The 23,342-nt window shown below is 41.2% G+C and overlaps 1 protein-coding gene across 2 annotated transcripts; it reads right to left on the reverse strand.

Moving 5' to 3' along the window:
- Positions 1 to 388: 388 nt before the first annotated feature.
- On the reverse strand, positions 389 to 22,387 carry ywhaba (tyrosine 3-monooxygenase/tryptophan 5-monooxygenase activation protein, beta polypeptide a). Of its 2 annotated transcripts, XM_084348380.1 has the most exons (8): positions 22,249 to 22,366; positions 16,956 to 17,001; positions 15,968 to 16,128; positions 11,880 to 12,020; positions 9,279 to 9,402; positions 6,646 to 6,809; positions 6,138 to 6,233; positions 389 to 3,754 (listed from the first exon to the last, which is right to left on the reverse strand). In XM_084348380.1, exons 3-8 carry the CDS (start codon positions 16,118 to 16,120, stop codon positions 3,698 to 3,700), a joined length of 735 nt encoding a protein of 244 aa, XP_084204506.1. In that variant the 5' UTR covers positions 16,121 to 16,128; positions 16,956 to 17,001; positions 22,249 to 22,366; the 3' UTR covers positions 389 to 3,697. The 2 variants fall into 2 exon arrangements, with proteins under 2 accessions (XP_084204506.1, XP_084204505.1); XM_084348379.1 differs by lacking the exon at positions 16,956 to 17,001 and having other exon boundaries at positions 22,249 to 22,387.
- Positions 22,388 to 23,342: the final 955 nt, after the last annotated feature.

Consider the following 23,342-nt stretch of genomic DNA (forward strand, 5'->3'; position numbering starts at 1 on the left):
TTTGTCTTCTGTGAAAACCAAACGAGAATAAAAAAAATTTGCATCTCGCCCATATTTGCATAAAACAGTTGGGAAACCAGACATTATCCCGGCGAACACAGCAGCCTTCTGTTATCCCGCTCGACATTTGCATTTCTGTCCCCAAACGTCACGACTCGTTAAAAAAAACTAACAAACCCCAGACCTTCGGCGGTGTCGAGACGTGTGTGTGGAGCCTTATTTAACTTTTTTGAAATTTCTTGCAATCGTTCTCTCGTTTCTTTCCAGACAAACTTCCTGCCATGCATCATCAATCAGGAAACTCTTAATAAAGTTAAAAAAAGAAGAAATAAAATACAAACATGCGGCATTAACAGGCTACAGGTGGTAATAAACAGAACAGGGCTGATTCGGAACTGATAAAACCTTTATTTCACTTTAAATTGTCTTTTACATTTTGTCCTGTTTATAACATGTAAGGTGAAACTAGAGTTGGATTTTTTTTTTTTTAAAAGACATACACAAATCTAGTATTACGTCAATAACCAGGGTGCGGGGGGAAAAGGTGTTGAAGGGTCATTTTTTTTTTGTCATTTTGTCTTTTTCTTTTTACTGGTGTCCTTTAAGCTAACTTCTAAATTTTCACAACCACGTGCGCGCTAAGCAATAAAACCGTCACAGAAGCAAACTTTTTTTTTTTCGTTGTTTTTTTTTGGGTTATTTTTTTTTATTCCTTTTTATTTTTAAGCAGAATACTGGTCAGTAAAAACAAAATGATTTGAGATACCAGATATACAGACAGGCTCGGTGCCACATTCACTACTGCATGGGATCATTTTTTTCCTTAAAAAGCGAAGAAGAACTGCCTTTGTTTTGTTTTTTTTTGTTCAGCTAACGAGAAAAAGAGCGGCAGGGAGGAATTATTATTTTTTTTCAACCTTTTACACTTCAGTGCATGAAAACATTTGTCCCCAGCAAAAGAAAAAAAAACAAAAAACATTGAGACACATGACTTTTCTACACCTACAGAGTGGAATGTCGAGATGGTTAATGACAAGGTTATTGTGACACTGAGTGGAAGAAAAATAAAATACTCGAGTATTTCTTCCGACAGACTCGCGATGTCCGTTTTTCTGGTCTGTCGTTTAGTTAGTTTAGTTTGGGGTTTAAACTGCTTTTTGTGCAGCAGCCATCGTATAATCGTTTAAACAAGAGAAACCGCAGTTCAAATATACATACTGGTAAAGATCAGATCTGAAAAATGAGCTGGGAAAGTTGCAGTTAACCGCCGACTGTTTTCTCTTTTTATAAATGCAGTCGAAAAAGATCGATTTGACACAAGAGCCTGAAAATATTAACCGTGATCCAAACTACAGGTTCTCTCCCGTCCACAAACAGATGATTGGCTGAGCGGCTGCAGGGAGATTTAGCTGTCGTGGACTCAAAACTGCACCAACAGACGCACTTAAAATAACCACTTCCTTGTTTTTTTCCAAATGAATGTTTAACATGTAATAAGTCAGCTTGGTGTGACCCGTCTCACATGAAGTACTGAATTGAAATGCTGGATTTAGTTGCACCTTTCTTGCTGTTATTACTCAAAGACGCAACTTCTTGAAAATGTTTGACCTCGCAGTTAAAAGCTCTAAAAAGTAAATCTCGATTTCAGATCTTTACCTCCACCGCGGAGGTGATCTGGATTGCTGGTGTCCGTCCATCGGCTGGTTGGTTTGTCAGCAGGATTACACAAAAACTACTGAACAAATCTCCATGAAACTTGGATGGAGGACGGGTCTCGGTCCAGAACAGACCACATTAACTTCTGGTCCAGATCCAGATTTATTTAGGAGGCTGCGAGTACAATGAAAAATCTACATCTAGCAGATTTAAATATGTTTTCATGGAGGGCAGCCTTTTTCCCCCACCGCTGTACGGTAACAAACTGAACTGTAACTGAATCATGGGGATTCAGAAAGGTACCACCGCTGGGTCTTGGCGGAGGTATGCAACCATTCTAGTTTTTGCCTGTTTCCAATGTCAAGAATGAAATCTGACACTTGACGTTTGATTTTAAGGCTGATACTCTGTTGTTGAGGAACAGGACCACAACTGCCGTTCATCATTTTGGTAAATAAGGAAGCAGGAAGTTTAAGTGCGCGATCCCTCACTCGACGCTTCGCAGTAGATTTACACGGTGATAAATGACGGCATGCATTCTCGATCACACCATTCAGCAGCGAGTGGAAAACGTTTCCATGCTTGTCAGAACAAGCAGTTTTTAAAATGGGGCAAAAATGAGTACCAAAAAAAAGAAAAACATGATCTGGTCCAAAAAAGCTAAAAGCAAAAAAACAGCAGCTGACTGTAACGGCTTCAAGGGTTTTCATTGCAAGCAGGTGTTAACGAACAACATCGACAAACCGTTTTTTTGTTTTTCCAAAAGACAGATTTACAGTTAAGCTCTAAAAATGTTTTACAATTTTACAGTTTTCAAAAAACCGGAAAGAAGAGTTTGATTTGTTAACCACACAGAGAAAAAGAGAAAAAGCAACCGCAAAAGGGGGAATGAACATGTTAAGGAATTGAGTTTAGGGACAGCTGTACTGATGTTAACAGCACCTTGGACACGAGGAGGTGGACCCGCAGGGAGCGGGCCCAACTTTTCAAGATGGAATGTATGTTTTTTTTTGTTTTTAGTAAATTTATCAGATCAGTTTTAGCTCCGAAGTGGAAAATATGCAGAATGGCGTCAAATAAAACTCAGGGGAGGGGGAGGGGTGTCCCGGTTAGAGAGTAAAAATAAAAAACGGTGAGTGTTTGATTACACAGCAGGTAAAACGCTTTTGTTTTTAGATTCGTCAGTGTCACAATACAGCCTTGTAGGAGGGCCCTTCTGTATAAACCTCAGCAGAAATCGCACTGCTGCTTCAAAAAACACACCCTTCTTCCCAGCTGAATATCATTTTTGACCTCAAAACGAGGCTCTGGTGGCAAGGTGGAGGAAAAACTAAGCATCACAGTGTTTGTTGAAAATAAACGGACAGTTTAATAACCTTTTTTCGTTTTGTTTAAAGTGGAATAAAACCAGCCATTCGCCAGTACACTAAGAAAAGCCAAAAGAGAAGGGATGGACAACTATATAAATGCATTAAAATCGCTAAAGAGAGGACGAGGGCGGGGAGGGAGGGAGGGGGAGGGGAGGAGGGTGAGAGAACGTACTGAGATGTTAGGAAGGAGGGAAGAGGAGCGAGGGAAGAACGGAAGGAATCGAGGAGGAGGGTTAAATGAGGAGGGTAAAAACAGGGGACTGTGGTCTCTAAAAGACTTTTAAATTCATTTGTGGTTTTTGGATAAAAAACCCTCCCTGCGTGCTATAAGACTAGACCGGCCAGTGGTTTGAGTCTGCTGGCCTGCCTTGGAGTGCCATGATAAAAAGGGAGGGTGGGAGGAGGGATGGAGGGATCGTGGGCTGATGGAGTAGTTTCTCTTTTTCCCCCTCCTTTAATTTGATTTTTTTTTTTTTTTAAATCTGTGAAGGTCAGGTACTATTCATGCTGTTGGTTATACAGAAGGGAAGTCGGGAGGCTGGGCTTGAAAAAGTGGGACGAGGGAATGAACGGGCTGTTTATGTGTACGAAGAGAGGAAGAAGAGAAGAAAGAGGAAGAGAGATAAAAGGAGGAGGAAGAGAGTGGGGATGGGTTAACAGTGAAGTGCGCTCTAGTTATCTCCGTCGCCGGTTTCACCCTCGTCGCCCTGGTTTTCTGATGTCCACAGCTGCAGAGAGAGAGAGAGAGAGAGAAAATATCTTTCAGTCATCCTGTTGCTGTAGAAAAGGATGTGACTCATTAGATTTGTTATGATTCACGTTGTTTTTTAATAACGAGCTCCAGAGAAAAAGTTGCTTGACATTTTCATTCAGGTAGTATTAAATATTATAATCTGTAATATTAGGACGTTCCCTGAAAAGACCAAAACCAACAATGAATTTATGAGGCGTGATGACGAGCACAGAACTGAACTGAACGACAACAGAAAGCGTTTTCTCGTGCTGTTATTATGTCACCATCACTAGCTGGCTACTCAACGTGAAACCTACAAAAGGACGCAGTAAACTCACTACAGACGGGGGACACGGCCTCTTCTTCCCTGGTAATGCAGATAAATGTGTTTGAAAACTGCATTTAGCTGGCTGGTTAGCTGTCCTGCATTGTGTTTGGCTAACGAAGCTAACAGAGCTAATGAGGCCAACAGCAGGTCTGAGAGTTTCTGTTCATAGAAACGTGAACACGAAACGGTGAACTGCAGTTTAATGTGACAACACAACAAGATTACAGTAAATAAATGTACTGAACTTCGTAAAAATACTTTGAATGCTAATATTTTTAACTTAAAACTGCAGATGATGCATTAAAGAAATGACATTTTGATTTTGGGACCGTTTACATTCACTTCAGGTTTTTGGGACAGCTGTGACAACAATTAGTCTGGAGAGAGAGCTAAAAGCTAACAGAGCTAGTTGGGCTAATGCAGCCAACAGCTGAACACACAGCAGGATTTAGAGTTTCTGTTCAGAGGAACATGTACATGAAACAGTGAACTGCAGTTTAATCTGACAGCACAAGTTTACAGTTAATAAATGTGCTCAAGTACTTCAGCTGAGTACATTTCGGATGTAAAAGTACTTTGAATGCTAATCTTATTAACATAAAACGGCAGATAAAGTGAAGAAATAACACTTTGATGGTTATTTTCAGCCTGATAGTGAAGAAATGAGTCTCGAGTCCTGGAACTGATTCAACAAACACACGTCTGTGTATCCGCAGCCTGATATCTCTCATTCTGCATCATAAACCTCCTCTGTTGTCCGAAGAACAGATCAAGTGTTTGTCACTTATAACACTGTAGTTTATTGTGGTTCGACCCCACAAACACCACCATGCTGCTGGAAATATTCACTTGACAGACAACAAAGGCCAACTGTTAAAGGAAATGACTGCATCTCTCAATACTTCCTAATTTCCTACCCAACTTCCTGTCGGTGCCTCTCAGCACCAAGCCCATTGGTTCCTGCTGAAGATGTAGAGCTTTTTATTTTTTCATATTGACATCTTCAGTTTGTACCAAGTGAGCCACAGACAGGAAGTTATATAGAGGATGAGGAAGTATTTAGAGAGAGAGCAACATGTTGGTTGGTTGGTTTGTTGTTGGTTTTTGGTCTTTTCAAGGGTTAGGGTTACATTGAATATCACCTGCCTTATCCTATGATTTAAATAACATTAGATTTTATATAATTTAACTTAAATCTACACAATGAAATGAAACAAGTCTCACATGCATTACATGAAACACATGAAAGCCACAGCACTGATTCTCTGATACAATATGTTACGAATTGATCCAATTTCTCGTCTATTAAATGAAGCTTATTGTATTTAATGACTCAATGTAAAGCATCTTTAAGGCCTACAGGTTAAAATCCACCCCCGTCCTCACACACTGCTCTCTAACAGGTGCTCTGCTGTGATATTACTGGAGCAGCCACTTTATCTTAATCTGCCCTCATCTTCAGTCTCACTCCAGTTTTACAATTTTCTGCTGATATGGTCGTACAAATTTGTCTGTCAGCCTCTTTTTTCTGGGGCAGTGCAAAAAATAAAATCACAGAAAGACGCCTTTTACTCTTGGCTGATGCCAGAGCTCAACATGTACCGCCAACTGTTTTGGATCGCTGCACATTTTTTCTATCATTACACTTAATTCAGCTAAAACTACAAAACAAAGACTGCAGAAATGATCAGCTTAAGAAGATGTCTCATGTAAATGTGGACATTGTTTAATATTTACACATGGTTTGTCTGCTATAAGACACTGTGAGTGTGTTTTTTTTTAAGCCTAATGTAACCACAGCCTAACCCACGTGTTGCAGAGTTACTGCAGCATGTGACGTTTTAAAGGTTTGACAGAGAAAGCATGTATGCGCTTATGTCTCACCCTTAAACATGCTGCCTACCCAAGGATACATGTACAACTTTGTATCATGTGTACGCAGTCGAATGAATCACTTCACATCAATATTTAACATATCTTACTAACGTTAGGAAACAACACAGCAGATAAAGATATTCGCAGATAACTGTGTGTCTGTGTGTGTACTCACAGTCAGGTTGTCCCTTAGTAGCTGCATGATCAGCGTGCTGTCTTTGTACGAGTCCTCGTTCAAGGTGTCGAGCTCGGCGATCGCCTCGTCGAAAGCCTGCAGGGAGGAACAGAAAGAGTTTGTCAAAACATAACACGTATTTGGCTTTTTCAAAATGACTGTCAGTAAAGTTGGATTTCTGGTTAAGCTTTTATGTCGGATTGACTTTTTTCCCCTAAACATGAATGAGTAAGTAAAGTAAAGGTGACTTTGACTGACTTTCGCCACAGCCTGCTCATTTGAACATCTTTTTAGACCAAACCACAAGTTACTGGGGAGTCTGAAAGCTTTGATGTTTGACAATCGTGTCCAGAAAATGGCTGTCAGAAGTCCAAGGACCACAGGTCTGTCACGAGCAGGAGCTCAGCAGCTCAGCAGCTGGCAGGGCCAGTGCTCCATGTTGACTGTGGAGGAGGAGGAGCCACCTGTCCGTAACCCGTATTACCATAAAACATTCAAATGCACCCACCTGCTTGGCCAGAGAGCAGGCCTGCTCGGGCGAGTTGAGGATTTCGTAGTAGAAGACGGAGAAGTTGAGGGCCAGGCCCAGCCGGATGGGGTGTGTTGGCTGCATGTCCTTCTTGCTGATGTTGAAGGCGTCCTGGTAAGCCTGCTGAGAGTTCTCCACCGTGTCTTTACAACACAAAAGAAACAACTGTCACTTTTTTGCCACATGAGACACATCTTACGTCAACGTAACTTTATACAAAGACTGTCTTCATAAGAGTAACTGGTTCACTGTGTCCTGCAGTGAATGCTAGAGCTGCAACAAATTATATTTTTCATACATCAATTAATCTGTCAGTTATTTCATTGATTTCTCAATTAGTTGTTTAGTCTATGAAATGTCAGAAAATGGTGAAAAATGTCAATTAGCGTTTCCTAAATCCCAAGATGACGTCCTCAAATGTCTTCTATCGTCCAGTACCCAAAGATATTCTGGTAAGTGTCATAGAGGAGTAAAGAAACCAGAAAATATTCACATTTAAGACTCACTAAACAACTAAACAAGGTATCGTTGCAGCTCCAGTAAATGTTCTGAAAGCAGCACCCACAACTCTTTGATATATGGGAACAAACAAGACCAGGAGTCTTCAGCTACAGTAGCAGCTTTGAGCTAAATGTTAACATTAGCATGCTAACATGTTTCCAATGGTAACTGTAACAAGCTGATGTTTTTACGCTGTATGCTTCCCACATTCACCATCTCAGTCATTAGCACTAAACACAATGTGCAGCTGAGGCTCATGGGAATGTCGTCATTCGTGCAGGCATTTGTTCCCAAACCAAAGAATTGGACAAATCCAAATTTTGACCTGATGATGGTGTGAGATAAAAAAGTGAGAGGATCACCAGGGTTGTTATAATTCACCCTGTGGGGAACACAGATGTCTGCACCACATGTTGTGCCAATCCATCTCGTTTATGCAGAAACATTTCACTGGTTAATTAAGAACTTTGACCTGCTGGTGGCGCCTTTTAAAAGACGGGGGATCAACAAAGCTCGAAAGTATTTTGTCCTCTGGAGAAAATGAAAGTCTGTGCAGAATTTCATGGCCATCTGTCTCATTATTTGTTGAGATATTTCAATCTGGACAAAAAGTGATGGACTGACCAACTGAGAACGGAGGCCTGCTGCTAGCCTGGCTAGAAAGGACTCCTGTTCAATAAGGGACGTCGTGTTACTTCCATGTTAGACTTCATTTACTGCATGAAACCTTTGAAACCAAGACCCAGATGACTGCTAGTTTACACAAAACTAGCAGTCAGTTCAAGATGTCGCTGTTGGGAAGATATCCAAGACGCTAACGTTGTAACAAGTTACATAAAAATATGCCTCAGAAAGGTCAGACCACCGTGTTTAACTAAACATCTTCAAATGTTACAGTTACGGCCAAAAATGACCTCAGTAATAAAAACAACTTTGCCGATTTCAGATATCTGATCAATGCATATCGAACACCTGTAGTCTACCAGAAAGTGATTGTTGGTGCTTTGGCTTATTGCCATGACAATCAGAGTCAGCTGATTGATAACCCTGGCAACAACAGCAACAGCAACAACAGCAGCAGCAGCAGCAGCAGCAGCAGCAGCGACGCATTGAGGGTAACTGTCTCTCGGCAACAGTCAGAATGAATCTGTCTCACCACTGATAACAGGAGCAGAACGATATAAATAGACCACAAAAGAATTGGGAAATTTATCTGCAATCTTAATGATGGATTTGACCTTTTTGAAGGCGTGACGACTGTAATTCTTAATCCCGGTCTCACAGTCAGTGACTTGTAAAACCTTGTTATGACTAATGTGAGCCGATGACCTCACAGCCCAGAATGTTCCCATAAACGCTGATGCTTCTTGCGTCTTTTAACCCCTTCCTGCCATCAGTCTCTTTACTGAAGGAGGACGCACAAGGGAAATATTTTTAAAATCAGTTTGTTAATGTCCTATACCATCTGCAATTATGATTAAAAGCTGCTTTTTTTGTCTCAGCCAGTTCTCTCAGTCTGTGCCTTAAAGCAATCTGGCAGTAAATGCAACACTGAGGCTGCTAGAGACGGACCATCTTCTCAGCAGTTGTCTAAATGTGATTTCCATGGTATTTCTGGAGAATTTAAGCATCTATCGCTGATAACAGTTGGTCAGGACTCGAGAGAGAGATAAAGTAGTATCAGCGGATCACCAATTAAAACAGAACTTCTCGCTCTTAGCAATAAAGGGGTCCCTGTCCTCCAACTGATAAAAAGGTTTACAGAGTCCTGTTTATTAAAAAGGAATATTTACACTGAGCGAGCACAGCAAACAGCAACTGACTTTTGTTTGAGCAATAAAAAGTCACTCTGGTGATTGATTAGCTCAGCGCCACACTGAGAGAGGAGTCCTTCCTTTAACTGGGTTGAAGCCTCAACAAACGTCACTCTGCTCAACATTAGTAAGAATCCCACTGAGCTCCAGGGCTGCTGCACAACTTCAGTTCAACTGAGTGTACAAAATGATGACGAGTACTGTTATTTAACTACTTTCTCCACCTAGAATAACAGCTTGCTTCTCTACCGAGTCAAAGAAAAATGGTTTTCGGTGGCTTGAGACCCAGATACTCACCCTTCTTTGAGTCCCCAGAGGCCACCTCTGACAGGTATCTGAAGTAGTCTCCTTTCATTTTGAGGTAGAACACCTTGCTCTCCGCCTGAGTTGCTTTGGGAATGAGGAATTCGCTGAGCAGGTTCTGAAACAGACAGACGACCAGAAGGGTTTATAAACAAAAGATAAAACCAGGCCAGAATATTCTGTGTTTAAACAGCAATGGAAGAGTGACGAACAAAGAAAAAGGGGCACGAGCACGCTGACAGCTTGATTACAGATGGTTTTACTTAACGTGTGTTTGCGCCGCAGCCTCTGCTGAAACCAAACCTGTGACAAAAACAAACACTGCCACCAACAACAGCGACAGAGGAGCCACCCAAAACCTCAATTATTCCTGTGTGGACACTGACCACGACCACTCGGTACAACTAGCATGGTTAGCTGCATGTGTCCCTGTGCTGCTGGTAGTTAACCAGTCATGAGCAGCTACTGGCAGGCTCCCGCATCTCAGGAGGGAAAGCGATCTTCTGGCTGTCACCTAAAAGCACATTTTGGCTGCCGGTATGCGTCTTCAGAAGTGCTTGTTAGACGGTTGAATAGTTTTCAATAGTAATATTTTTTTCGACACTTCTGCCCATCTCTACTCTACTCTACTGTTACAGTGCCCACTCAGCTTGACAGTAGGCACTCAGAGGTTTGCTCTGTTGGTGGGCGTGTTACAGACTGCAGTGTGCTCAACCACAACATGACAAGCAGCAGCATCACTCTTATTTCTCGTTGCCATCCGGCAGTCGGCACTCGATTGTGGGGGCGTTCTCGCAGCGCTGCACCCATTGTGGTTGAATACAACATCAACATATCCAGCCACCATAAAGGGCTGTCGGCTGTTGACTATGACAACCATTAAGAAATAAGAGTTATTATTCTGACTATGGCTGCAACTTTCATCGTCAATTAATCTGTGGATTATTTTCTTGATTAATCGATGAGTTGTATGGTTTATAAAAATGTCAGAAAATAGTGATATATGTTGATCTGTTTCTCCTAAATGTCTTGTTTTGTCCACATTACAAATATATCCAGTTTACTGTCGTAGAGTAATAAAGAAACTAGAAAATAATCACTTTTAAGAAGCTGGAATGGAGGAATTTTCACTTTTTCTCTCTTGAAAAACTGCTTAAAATCAACCGATTATCAATATAGTTGAAAACTAACTAACTCATTTAATAATTGCGGCTCTAATTTTGACTGCAAATCTAAAAATTTTCTGCTTACAGGACTGTCAGGAATGAATACACGACTGTTATTCTCAACAATGTGCTCCTAACAAAAAAGGACACAGCCACAGTTTTTAGATTAACATATACTGGTTAAAACAAAGTACATTTAGGTCAAAGTAATTGACATATTTTTGTGCTGCAGATGCATCAAAGCGTCGCTCCCTCTCCAGGCCTCCTGCTGCTTTAAGGACAGCATGCCTCCACCCGTCCTTCCCTCCCTCCATTCCTACAGCACCACATCACCGCAGAGGCTTCCAGTTTGACCTTGAAGATATTATTAGAAGTCTGCTCAGGCACCAAAAATCTGTGTCTGGATTGACCTTGAGCGATTTCTGTTCTAACCTGGTCAGGACCTGGCATTGTGAGGGTTTTTCATGAGGCCTCAGTCATCTCAACGCCTTAACTGTTGAAAAACTACACAAGATTTATTTTCCACAAGACTTTTTGAAAGCAGAATCTTTGAACGCTAAACTTGAGCTGCTGAATGAAACGTTTAACTCCAAGTCTACTTAACCTCTTACAGATTATATTAAAGTCAGGCACAAGTTTTACTTCATCGCCGTTTAGAGCAACTAACCATGAACAGTTTAGAGATAATTGAACAAACCACACTTTGGGTTCCTAAAACAGAACAGAAGTCTTTTGCACAATACTGCTGGGATGACTATTGGTGCTTTCACAAAAATTAACACAATGAGATCACAATAGAAATAATATGCATATATTGCCCACATCAACTGCATTTTCACTATACAACAGCGCTATTTACGCTCAGGCCTCAGCGGACAGAGTCCACTTTAAAAATACGAGGTAATAAAAACCGGTTAGTAAAAAGTAATCATCTAAAAACAACCCGTGTCTTTTTTTAATCTAATGCAGGAAGTCCCCCTCCACCCTCTGCGAACACACAGGCAAACTATAGGAGACGTCACGTGACCTGCGGCACCGGGTTGCCTTTCAAGTGAAGCGCTCTTTTGCCTCTGCATCAGGCACACACAGAAAAATGAAGCGAAAGCACCCGAGTGCACAAACAGAAGAAAATTAAAGCTTTGTTTGACAACTCTAAACAGCTGCCAGTGCCGCTGCTAGCAACATTATTAGAGCCTCCACGAGAAACACCATGTGACTCTCCCAGCAGCCAAGAGGGATCATATCCAGTGTACTTTCATCCACCATCTTTCCCCTCTTCCTCCTCTGCTCTCCCTTTTTAATACCTTCTGTCCCACTCTTCCCAGTACCGCCCGCCCATCATCACCACCACCCGTCTTGTCCCTTTCTCTCTCTCCCCATCCTCACACCCCCTCACTCCCTGCCTGCCCTTTCCCATCCGTCTCCGTACCAGCACGTCCTGGCAGATTTCTTGGAGTTCAGCCTCGATCTTCACACGGTATTCGCGTGCCATCTGCTGTTTCTTCTCGTTCCCCTCCGTCTTCTGCTCGATGCTGGAGATGACGCGCCAGGATGAACGACGGGCCCCAACCTAACGGCAAAAGAACAACAGAAAAACTGACGTTAAAAAGCGACATCTTATACACATGACTGCATAAACACAGCTTACATAACACACACAATGATACATATTTAGCACGATGGAGTAACCGAGATTAAAACCACAATTTTTGGTGTACTTGAAGTTATATTAACCCTAACGTTATTTTTTTTACCTCCGCCAAGGAGATTATGTTTTGAACCCTTGTCCGTTTGTTTCTTAGTTGGTGGTTAGTTCGTTTGTCAGCAGGACTTCACAAAAACTCCTGAACAGATTTCCACGAATGTTGGATGGAGGATGGGTCTCAGCCAAGAATAGACCCAATACATTTTTGGTTCAGAACTGGATAAAAAGAGACGGTCCAGGATTTTTTCTCACTCTCTCTGACATTGCATCCATGGATCTTGATTAAAAAAAAAAAAAATCTGGCATATTTCGGTGGCTGGTATCTATGAGTGAGTACAAAAGGGGACTTTGGGGCCTTGGTGGAGGTATGCCCTCTACTGAGTACTAGTCTAGTTATTTTTTAACTCAGCTCAATTTGTCACGAGTAAGACCGAGCTAGAGACATGAAACTTTGACCTACAACTGAAAATTATATGCAAATGCTTTGAAAGAAATATGACTCCAATCGGTTTGATGGCGCAGCTATAATTCAGGGCCAAAAACAAACAAGCAGGCACACAAACACTGCGAGTCTGATACATTTTGAAATGTGACACATATTCAGCTCAATTTATCCCACAAAGAAGCCTCTTGTTGATTTGAAGTCCAAAATAATGGATTTTGCTAATTTTCATATTCTGAAAAACACAATTCAGTTATAAAAAGGGTAAGATCGCTCAAAAACACTTCCCATCAATCAAAAAAATTCATCATTGGTAGGGCTTAGCAGGAAATGGGTCATAATGCACATTAACTTTTGCCTTTTTGTTTGGAAATAGTTGCGTTTCCACCCTGACCCACAGTGGGCACCACTCATGCCAAGAACTTGTACCTTTAAACCCCCACCGACAGAATTCCTCCAATTTATCACACTGGATCATGACTCATATTGTCTTTGAGCATTTTGGGATTTAACTCAGTGGAGTCATCCCGCCTATGTCCTGAAGCACTGTACGGATTTAACTTCTTGATTCACCGGCCATGTTGACTGGTGCTAAAAATCCAGCGCCCAAGCATATTTGTTGCTGGCCAAAATATTAAATTGCTTTTTTTGTGTCACGTATACGTTTATTCCGATACATTTCATGAGATAATAATGATAAATATATAAGTATAAAAAGAGGCCAGAGCAAAATCTGATGCAAAATTATCTGAATAAATTGATCAGTGGTTAATCATTTAAAGCCTACATAACACTCCAGAAGTCTCAATGTATGTAAAAAATAGTATTTATTTGCAATTAAATGTACAGAAGGTACAAATATAAACATAAATTTGAAGTGTTTGGATGCTTTATTAATTTAGTCAACATAAACCTCATCCTCAGACTCCTCAGGGTTAAGGTTAAATGAATTTAAAAAATCCCTTTGGCTCCTTCTCATTCTTTATGTATTCACAACTCTGTAGTCTCTGTTAATGTCCCACTCACACTGCTATCTGATCGGTTAAACATTGGGCAAATAGTACATGTGGGCGTGGTCAATCATATGTTGGTACAAATATGAAATATATTCAGACAGACTCCGGTGTTAAATCTAGCAAACAAGGCGCTTGATGATTCAAGAAAGCTACAAAGTGAAAATCTTCTCTTCACTATTTGGCGATCTGTGTTGTGAACGAAAGCTTTTATTCCCAGCTGTTCATTACATCTATACATTCTGAGTGGTTCATGACACAAATGCTGATGAACGCTCTCAGTCATCTAGGTCATGGTTATTCTACGTGCTTTATCGTAGGCAGCTGGACTTCAGTTTCCTATAGACGTTTCACCTCTCATCTGAGGACTTTGGGGCCTTGGTGGAGGTATGCCCTCTACCGAGTACTAGTCTAGTTATTTTTTAACTCGGCTCAATTTGTCACGAGTTAGAAGCCAAGAGGCTTCTTCAGTTCTGAACTGCTCAGTGACAACATTTGTGATGTATATTTTGAGTATAAAATAAACTGATAAAAAATAGAACTGAAGCAGATTTTTCACCAATGAGCTCCTCGATTAATTTACTGTATGGTAGACATGAAAAGATGTATTTTTTCCGCATATTGTACGTTCAAAGAGATGAACGTAATGCGATTGCCCTCACTCCTTTAAAATTGAGCTAGCTGAATTGACCTTGTGACGGCTGACACCTGCTCATTGCTGCCTGTGGCTTTAATGTGGGGTCATTATAACTAATTGCTTCGGTCGACCGTGAAAGGTTTGAATCGCTGTTTGCAGCTAAATTTCAAAGATGATATTCAACTTAATACAAAGCCTCATCTTTCCCATCCTATCATTAGGATGTGAAAGTGCATAACAGTCTTCCTCCTTGTCATGTGAGATAAGTGTGGTTGTTCTTGTTCCATGCCCTAACTAAACATACCCACAGAGTGACTTGTACTATTGCTCCTGGTTGGATTACACAGAAACATACAACAAAAGAAGTATTGAGTGGTACTCAATGTTGGCAAGCTTTAAAAAAAAAAAAAAAAAAAAGTAAATCTCAATGATAAATAGAGCAGCAGTGCTGAAAAAAAACCTCAGGCTGTTCTTACATAATTTGAGCTTTTATAGTTTGACTATAAAATCTTCATGAAAAACAAAACAGAAATTAAAGCAGCTCAGCAGAGGGACAGATAAGACGCTGAATGCAAAGATTTTTACTGTCACTGTACATGCTATAAATAAACATCAGAAAGCAGGCTGATTTTCTAAGATGTATTACACATACTGTAGAGTACAACTTTGTCTTTTAAAAATAGTGGTATTTTAGTAAATGACGAGCCCAGACAGGATCAGTTAAAGCATTAAAGCGTGCAGTCGAACGCTGCAGCCTGCGCCTCATGTGCAGTTGCCCCAAACCACCACAGGAAATCTTTCCAGAGAAAAATTTGGCAGTTATTCGAGAAAGAACAGACGCCCTGACTCCGGAGAGAGATGTTCCCAGCTGTCACAGGAGTTAAATCATGTTCTTGAAATACACTGCATGCGTTTTTTTGTTTGTTTCTTTTAAAAGTGGGTGTAAAAATATTAGAGTAGGGCTTGATCCAATCCAATAGGACGTCACAGATCCAGGATCCATAGTCTGATCGATCATCAGTTTCTCATTGCACTCATTCCTGTGCATTTGATTTGGTTTTCACAAACATTAACAGGAGTTAGGCCATCGCAATTTGCTCTCCTACGCCTGTTTTTATGTGAAGCCTACTTAACCGGCAGTTCAAATAAATTGCTTTGGAAAACATTAAAATTTATAGCATTTTTATACATTGTTTGGTAATTAGCAGTGCTGAATGTTTCAGTCCAACAACAACAACCAATAATTACCTCCTTCTCATGGCCGATACTGATACTTTCACATTTTTGTATTTTAGGAAGAAGTTAATAACCTGGAGTTTATGCAAACTTCTCCCTCATCATATACTGGTGGATCACAAACCAAATTAAAGGTGCATGCCACTAACTACTGTAACCGGGTGTGGATGCCGTCTTCCCCTCAATTTGTGTTCTTTTGTTTCCATCTCTTTGGATCTCATCCCACTTCTTAATACTGTTTTGCAGTTGCATTAAACAAAGTTAGTTCAATGTTAACTCAGCCAAGTCCGTACCTTTCTTCTCTCTCTACGTGGGGGAGGTTCTCATTTAGGCATCTTTATTCTTCTAGTTTTGTGAAATCAAATAAGAAAAGGAATCTTATGCAAATTTAACCAAATCAGGCGCCGACGGTAGAGTTAAATCCCAAGCATCTACAGATTTGGGGGGGAACAAACAAACAAAAGCCATTAGATGGATGCCATACCACGTTCTTGTAGGCGACAGAGAGCAGGTTACGCTCCTCGTTGCTCAGCTCCAGGCCCTGCTCCGTCACGGACTTCATAGCAGCCGCCATGTCGTCGTAGCGCTCAGCCTGCTCTGCCAGCTTGGCTTTCTGCACCAGGTCGTTCTTATCCATTTTTTAGGCTGCAGAGGAGAATAACAAGGGAAAAAGACAGAAAGAGTCGGTGTTTGGACTCGAGCAGGGAGGCTCTCCATATACCAGCTGGAACAGGCAAAAAAAAAGGAAGACCGAGGAAAAGAGCAGAGAACGATAGAAAGTGTGAGAAGTATGGGCGTGCAAGATCTGAGGGCCGGCGATAGACACTACTACAGTGGGAGAGCTACAGTTTTGGGCTTGTGGCACTTTTTAAAAGCTGTAACGTACAAAAAAGCTGCTCAACTGTTCAATACATTAAACTAGTAGCACTGGTAAGGCACAAGCTAATTAATAAACTGTCACTGATTGGATAACATCACATAAAAAGTAACAAATACCTCAGGAAAGACCTAACAGTGCTTCACAGTGTCAAAAACCCTTTCAATTTCTGCAAAGTGGCTGCTCCCAGTGACTTCATCCCCAGGGGCTTTCTAGTCTCCAGATGATTCTGTAGGTCTAAGTAGGCCACAGCCTCGCCTCCATCTCCTTTATATCTGCACATTACACTATAGACTCCTCACAATGAGCTTTAACAAGCTTTAAGTGTCTACATTTGCATACCTAATTTATTGTAATAAGTTGTAAATCCCTCATCTCTACATTTAAACTCACTGCTAACGAATAAACTAACACACCGTCACACTAGAAGTAAAAAATGTTAATAAACCCACACCAGACTCCAGCTTCACCCTCACATCTGCACACTACCAAGTGTGAGAGCTTCTTGTTTTACATGCTTTGTTTAGAGACCACCCTTCCACCAGTCGAACATTCAAACACCACCCTGATGTGTCCAAGTATCCTCGAAGCTTACCTGACCTGACCTCCCTGAGGGGCAGGGGGGTGAGGATGGGGTTTCCCTACGGAAGGCAAAAGAGGTATGATAAACAGGACAAAATTGAAGCATCATTCTTTGGACTTGGTGTAGTTTTTTTCCTGTATAAAATCAGCCCAAGTTGTTTCAGTATTGATGATTTTTAGTTGCAGAATTTGGACTGAACTGTTAATTATTTCCGTGGTCTCCGGTCTGAGCTGAGAAACTCAATGTTGCCAGGGATACCAAATTACTGTGGTTGACAGAAAATCAAAAATAAATCCGAGCTATGACACTTTAAGTTACTCCAGTTAGTCCACAAAAAAAAATGTCTGTGGACTGGCCTTATCAAATGCAGCAGTGTAAAAAAAACAGTATTGCTCAATCATCAATTCCAAAGGAGGTGTCCAATCATAAAAAACATTAAACAGCAGATGTAATAAGGTTGTCAACGTTTAGTAAAAGCTCCTTCTGCAGCTTTTACAGTATCTGGAAGTGTCTATAGCAGCTAATTTTCCCCTTATCACTCTTTACTGCACATTTTCAAGTCCTGCCACAAACTCCTGATTGAACTGAGGCATATTGAACGACTCCAGGACATAAATGTTTTTTTAAGCCGCTCCTTTGTGGATGTGGCTTTCTGTTTGAAACGTTCCCTCGCTGGAAAACAAATCTCCTAAATCACAGCAGATAATTTCCCTCTTGGAATTGTGTTTTTATTGCATTCATGTCACGTCTCCACCTTCACAAGCAGCACCTACACAGCATCACATGCCACCACCAGGCTTCATGCTGTGCTACAGTACTTGGCTTAAGCCAAAAAAAATCTCCACTTTTCATTTTTTCAGTTCATAGATCCTTCCTCCAGTTTGTTTCAGAGATTACGACATCTTCTTGCAGACACTAGACGAGGTACCGAGCCATATTTTTTACGCCACAGCAGCTTTCTCTTCTTTAGGCCCACTCTGCTGTTTAGTTGCAACCGGTAAAAAAAAAAAAATCCATCAATAGTTGGCAGAGCCCCGATCATTTCTATGAAAGCTGCTCAATGGCGCATGAATCCAAAAAAGCTGCATTTCCTTGGTATAAAATTACCCTGATGGTCCGATTGTGGGGCCCACATAGCGTGCGCACTAAATACTTCCACCGGCCGAGACTGCTAACCTCCAATTTAGCCTACAGCTAGCTTTACGTGGGATAAAATGACTTCATTGCGCAGCTCTCCTTGATTTTTCAAATGTTATTAGTAGAGCCCGACCGATATATCAGTTAGCTGATACTGGCCTATCACAGATATATCGTTATCACCATATATGTCTTCAATATCGGCTGATATGGTTTTAAAGAACACAGTGCAGAAAACGATGCTTGAGATGATTTATAATTATAACATTTTGAGTTAAGTTCACTGTTTCAGTTCACTGACTTGTTAAAATGTCCTGTCACAGATATATTTTTGTCATGTGTTTGATATTTGACACATCATCTGTTTTTAAGCCATTTCTTTCATGGTATAAGCTCATGGAAAAAGTATTTTGGAAATCATGTAATGTTGTAAATTTGTCCACTTTGACAAGCCTGGCGATCTTCCTGGGGGTTTGGTCAGTCGGTGATCACAGTATCCCCGTTTTAAATCACTCATCTGCTCTGAGACATTAGGGGAAACTAGGGTCAATCCTGCATTTTCCAGAAAATGTACTAAATCATGCTATGATAGAGAATTATTTCCATACTGTTGACTGATTTTGATTCTACACTGCTTCCATTCAATTGTGACTTTTAAAGTTTATTTTTCGGTCGCTCTGTTTGATGATCAGATTGTGTCGGAACAAAAATAACAGCAATAACATCCAGTGTGCTTCAGTATCGGCAGTGTTTCTTGACAAAGACTCACTGTACCCAAATGGTACACTGTCATGAAATGTTTATTCTTAGACTAATAAATTAATCAATATGACTTCTAGCTTTTAAAATGGTTATCATGATTGAAGAACAGAGATTTCTGTAAAGAGGATTTCCGTAAACGATACCGTGTGTTTATTCTAAGATCTATTTGTTATCAAGGGGATTCACATTAAAAAAGAGAAAAAAAAGACGTGCCTGCATCCTGCAAGTATGCTGAGAATGCAATGTTTTGAGACAAAACTGAAAGAAAAAGAAATATGCCTAAGATTCCTCTTTGACTTAAGATGATTATCAAAAAATGTGCAGTTTGAATGTAACCAAACTCTCTTCATGTCAGTAGTGATATTCATTTAATATAAGACTGTTGGGAAACAAACGTTAATCGTAAAGCATGACCTGAAGGCGACAAATTAAAAAACTTTGTTCACAAAGTTTGATCCTCTTACGCGCTCCCCATGGTCTGCAGAGTAATTATTAGCCTCTCAGCTGGGAGCACACCAATGGCACATTTCCAGCGCTGATTCAAAGGCTGAATCGTAAAATCAATTATTGCAGATATTGAGTGCAGTTCCATTCGTTTACTGAAAAACGTAATGAGACCATTAGTGATTGAGATCATTATAAATTCAGACACCCATTTCCTCCATTATCCCTACACTCATCGGGAAGAAACCGGAGGTCCCACCAAACTCACAATTACGTGACTGTTTTGTCATCGTCAATTCCCCAACATGAGTCCCACAATGGTCAGTCTGACTTCTAGATCCGAGTGTGAGGTATTTTAGCAACATATTTTAATCACATTAAGACATTTCTATAATCAAATATATAACTGATTTCATGTCGAAAGACCAAACCAGTTATAATAATGATCACGGTGAAGGCGGTGTATACTTTATGAATTTTACAACTCTAAAATAAAACATTTAATGAATATTAAGCTAGAAATTACTTTAACGCAGATCTTTAACAGTCAAATAATCGATGGCAAGAAAATTCTGCAACTTTCTGATCACCAATTAATCATTTAAGTCACTTTTCAATCAAAAAACGACAAAGAAGTTCCTGCCTTTCCACCCCCACGTGATCGTGTACCAAATATCTGAATATATGGCCTGGGTTGGAGAAAACAAGGAATTTGAGTACATCTACTTTTGACACATCGTCAGAAAAAAAGGCCATTTAACCATATATGATCGTCACTACGCCCTACTGCATTGAGGTGAAGGATTGTATGCATTTTAGGAAATTAAAAAGGTATTGGTTCAAGGTAGTTTACTGGTGCTTGATGTGTACTTGAACGTGACTATATAATGCACTCTTAACATAAAAATATAACCATAGGTAAGATAGTTTCATTTTGTAGATCAAGACCAGTCAACTAGCTATTTTGACTTTATTTTACTTGCTTCAATAAAATAAATGTCACTATGCTGATGAGCATTTAATTTTAACTGGACACTGTCGCACCTCTTCATGTATTTTTCCTCAGCTCGTCTCATTACATATTATGATAGTCTAGGGTTGAAGTGATATGCCGGCTTCAAGGTATATCAGGGTATGAAAATTGACTTATAATCAGTGTACATTTGCTAATCTAATGTACTGACTTCTACCACTTAACTGATATAAAAAAAATATATACATTTCTAGTTTATATCAACTTTCAACATGATCGCTCAACCAAAAATACCCTTCTGTATTCACGCCTTTGAGATTTATTGTAACTGATCATGCTAATGATGATGTAATACCGTAATAATGTGACATCATGCTATTATCCGAGACAGTTACCACACCATGAAAATCTCACACCATTGCATCTCTAGTTGTGTGACCATTAAATAAAACAATATTTCCACTGCAGTGCCTCTAACCTGCTCTTTTATTTCATCCCTCACAGGTGTTTCACTTGAACAATAAACTGATGTCCATTAAATATGCACAGATATAAATTATGTACAGTGTAAATACCTGGGAAATAGAGAAGCTTTACAGGGCTTTGAACGGAAAGTGATCCTTCAGGCTACATGTGGCATTCACGCAATGCTGTCATTTCGACAGCCGTGTTTCATTTTAGCACATTTTTTAGCATCCTCGAGTTAGCATTTAGCATCGGGGTGGCTGCGCCTTCTTAACGGCTTGCAAGCGCAGTCGTGAAACCGCCGCAGTGACCTGCACGTCGGTTAAAATTGATCCAACTTGGCCTCTTCGGTCAGCCACAATCGTCTGGCTCGCCACCAACAAACTCAACATTAGCAATGCTGTTATCCAACCAGCTAGCTAACTATTCTGGTTAACAGGCTTATGCGCACGGAGAAAAATGGGGAACACACCACCTTCCACGGCAAACCGGCCGAGATACAATGAACAGATAAAAAAAACACATCGCCCCAGAAAACGTTTTGACACAAGCGCTTAAAAAAAAAAAAGCAGCCTCCATGCCATGGTTATTCGGGGTTTGGCGTTCAGTCGGCCTGCGAACAGCTACGCCCTCCTTGTCGCATTCCCCTGCGGAATTTTAAGATGGAGAGATAGATTACCGCCAGCTAGCATGCTAACCGAACGTCACAGAGCGGACATTGGCTTCAGCCGTTAGCTTAGCCGCTAACGGGACCTGACCCAGTTCAATCTGAATGGCGATCCAAATATGTGCAGACACCGAGCTGTGAGCTGAAACGGCTAGCGGGGTTAAACGCGGCAACTGTCCCCGTTTCGACCACTGCAACATGGACACTGAACGATATCGAAATAAATCGTTTTTAGTGTAAGCGGTCGCGTTTGAGAGGAAACTCCCGGGGAATAGGGAGGGTGTGTTAGCATCCATGTCGCTCCGCTAGTTACGCCATGACGGCTCTGAGCTAAAGACAGCGGCAGTCGCGCTGTTCCGTCAGTTTTCTGGATAACGAGGCAACACACATCGGTCGACCGGGTACAGAAGCAGCTCATTACCAGCCTTTCGTCAGTCACTGTGGCATGCACGTAGCGCCGGCTGCTAAAATGTCTGTGCTGCTCCTACAACGGCCTGGCCGCGGCTGCTAAGCTGTCAAAATGGCCAGACTCGGGTGCTGCTTCTCCCCCCCGTACACGGTGACCGCGCAGCACGCATGGCATCGACCCGCGTCTGGGCCTCCGAAATCACCGATCTATAGCACATTCGACAGCCGAAGGGCACATGCAACATCATGGCAGGTGTTTTGTGGGTTATTTCTCGTCATTTGGCCACAAGTCTCGGCCTAAATCCTCACACCCAGCCCCTAACCACAATAGGCAGCCTTCCGCCGCAGAGGCAGGGAATGGGGCCACCGCTGGGGCTGCTGTCCCCCCTCAAAGACCCTCCTTATCCTGCGCATAAGACAATAATCGAGTGATATGCAAGTGAACTCACATTTAGAGCGTACTAGGAATCCCGATTTTATTCTCTGAACGATGGGAGTTTATCAAGCCGTCCTCCGCTCGCTGCTCAGGGTATTCAGGGCAGTACCACTTCCGCCTGCTCTGACACTTCCGCTTCCTCTAAACCCCACCCCTCCCCCCGCCAGTAACCATGGTGACCGCGCCAGGGGGTTTCCTGAGCATCTTGCGAGGGGCTTTGACGTCAGGAGGACCATGGCAACCGCTACAGGATGACGTGCGCCGATCTCTATGGCAACTGTCTCCATGAGGCCGCTGCCGTCGTATCTGAGTTCAGCATCGTGTCAGCTGACACAGCTCTGTGTGGGTTACACCACCTACACAACCACTGCAAACCCTGAAATCCAGTCCATCAACAATCATTATCTCCACGATACATCTCGATCACAGATTTTTCTCATTGATTTTATAATTTTATCATACAGAACGTAAAGAGACGGACAGACAGACATGAGAATATGGAGGCTGTGTCTGAAATCTCTCCGTTTCCTATATAAAAGACTTCTGCAGCATCCAAAACACTGTGACTGGAGCCAGTGAGAAAATCTTAATATGTAGGCCTATTGTTTCATCTGAACTAGCGTTTTTATTTTTATTTTACCCCAGTATTAAGGGTATATTGATTATTAGAGTAATTAAGGATTTGGCAATGCTGCAGATTTAGAGCATAAAAAATATATTTTTCATGTTCAAACAAGCACGCGTTAGCTAACTTATCAACATGTCAATGTTAAGATTTATTTTAAATTCCATTGGCTGACCAGTGATCTTCACCAAAGGTGTCATTTACACTGGCAGCACCAGGGTCGTAGACTTATTTTGTCCCTATCCCTTTTAAATTGTTAAAAATGTTCGGTAAAATAGCTCTCTGCTGCGAAAATCATAACAACATTTTAACCCAGGACCTGATATGTGCAGTGCAGTATAAACTGGGGCTTGACAACGGCCTACAACATGAGCAGGAAACGTGTTAAGGATCGTTAGATGAAAGATGTGATCAGCTTCACTGTAAAATCAGAATGTAATACACTAAATGGACTGATTAGCTAGTTTAAGTGTTAATTTGTG

The sequence above is a fragment of the Pagrus pagrus genome, assembly GCF_965226575.1.
Source record: "Pagrus pagrus genome assembly, chromosome: 3".
Lineage (NCBI taxonomy): Eukaryota > Metazoa > Chordata > Actinopteri > Spariformes > Sparidae > Pagrus > Pagrus pagrus.

Bases quoted from the DNA above. Each gene is read 5' to 3' on its own strand.
- ywhaba (XM_084348379.1), bottom strand. From the start codon at position 16,120: ATGGATAAGAACGACCTGGTGCAGAAAGCCAAGCTGGCAGAGCAGGCT. The intron at 9,403-11,879 runs GTACGGAGACGG...TGTCTGTTTCAG, and splicing joins AAATCTGCCAGGACGTGCTG to AACCTGCTCAGCGAATTCCT. The intron at 6,810-9,278 runs GTGAGTATCTGG...TGTGTTGTAAAG, and splicing joins CTCTGGGGACTCAAAGAAGG to ACACGGTGGAGAACTCTCAG.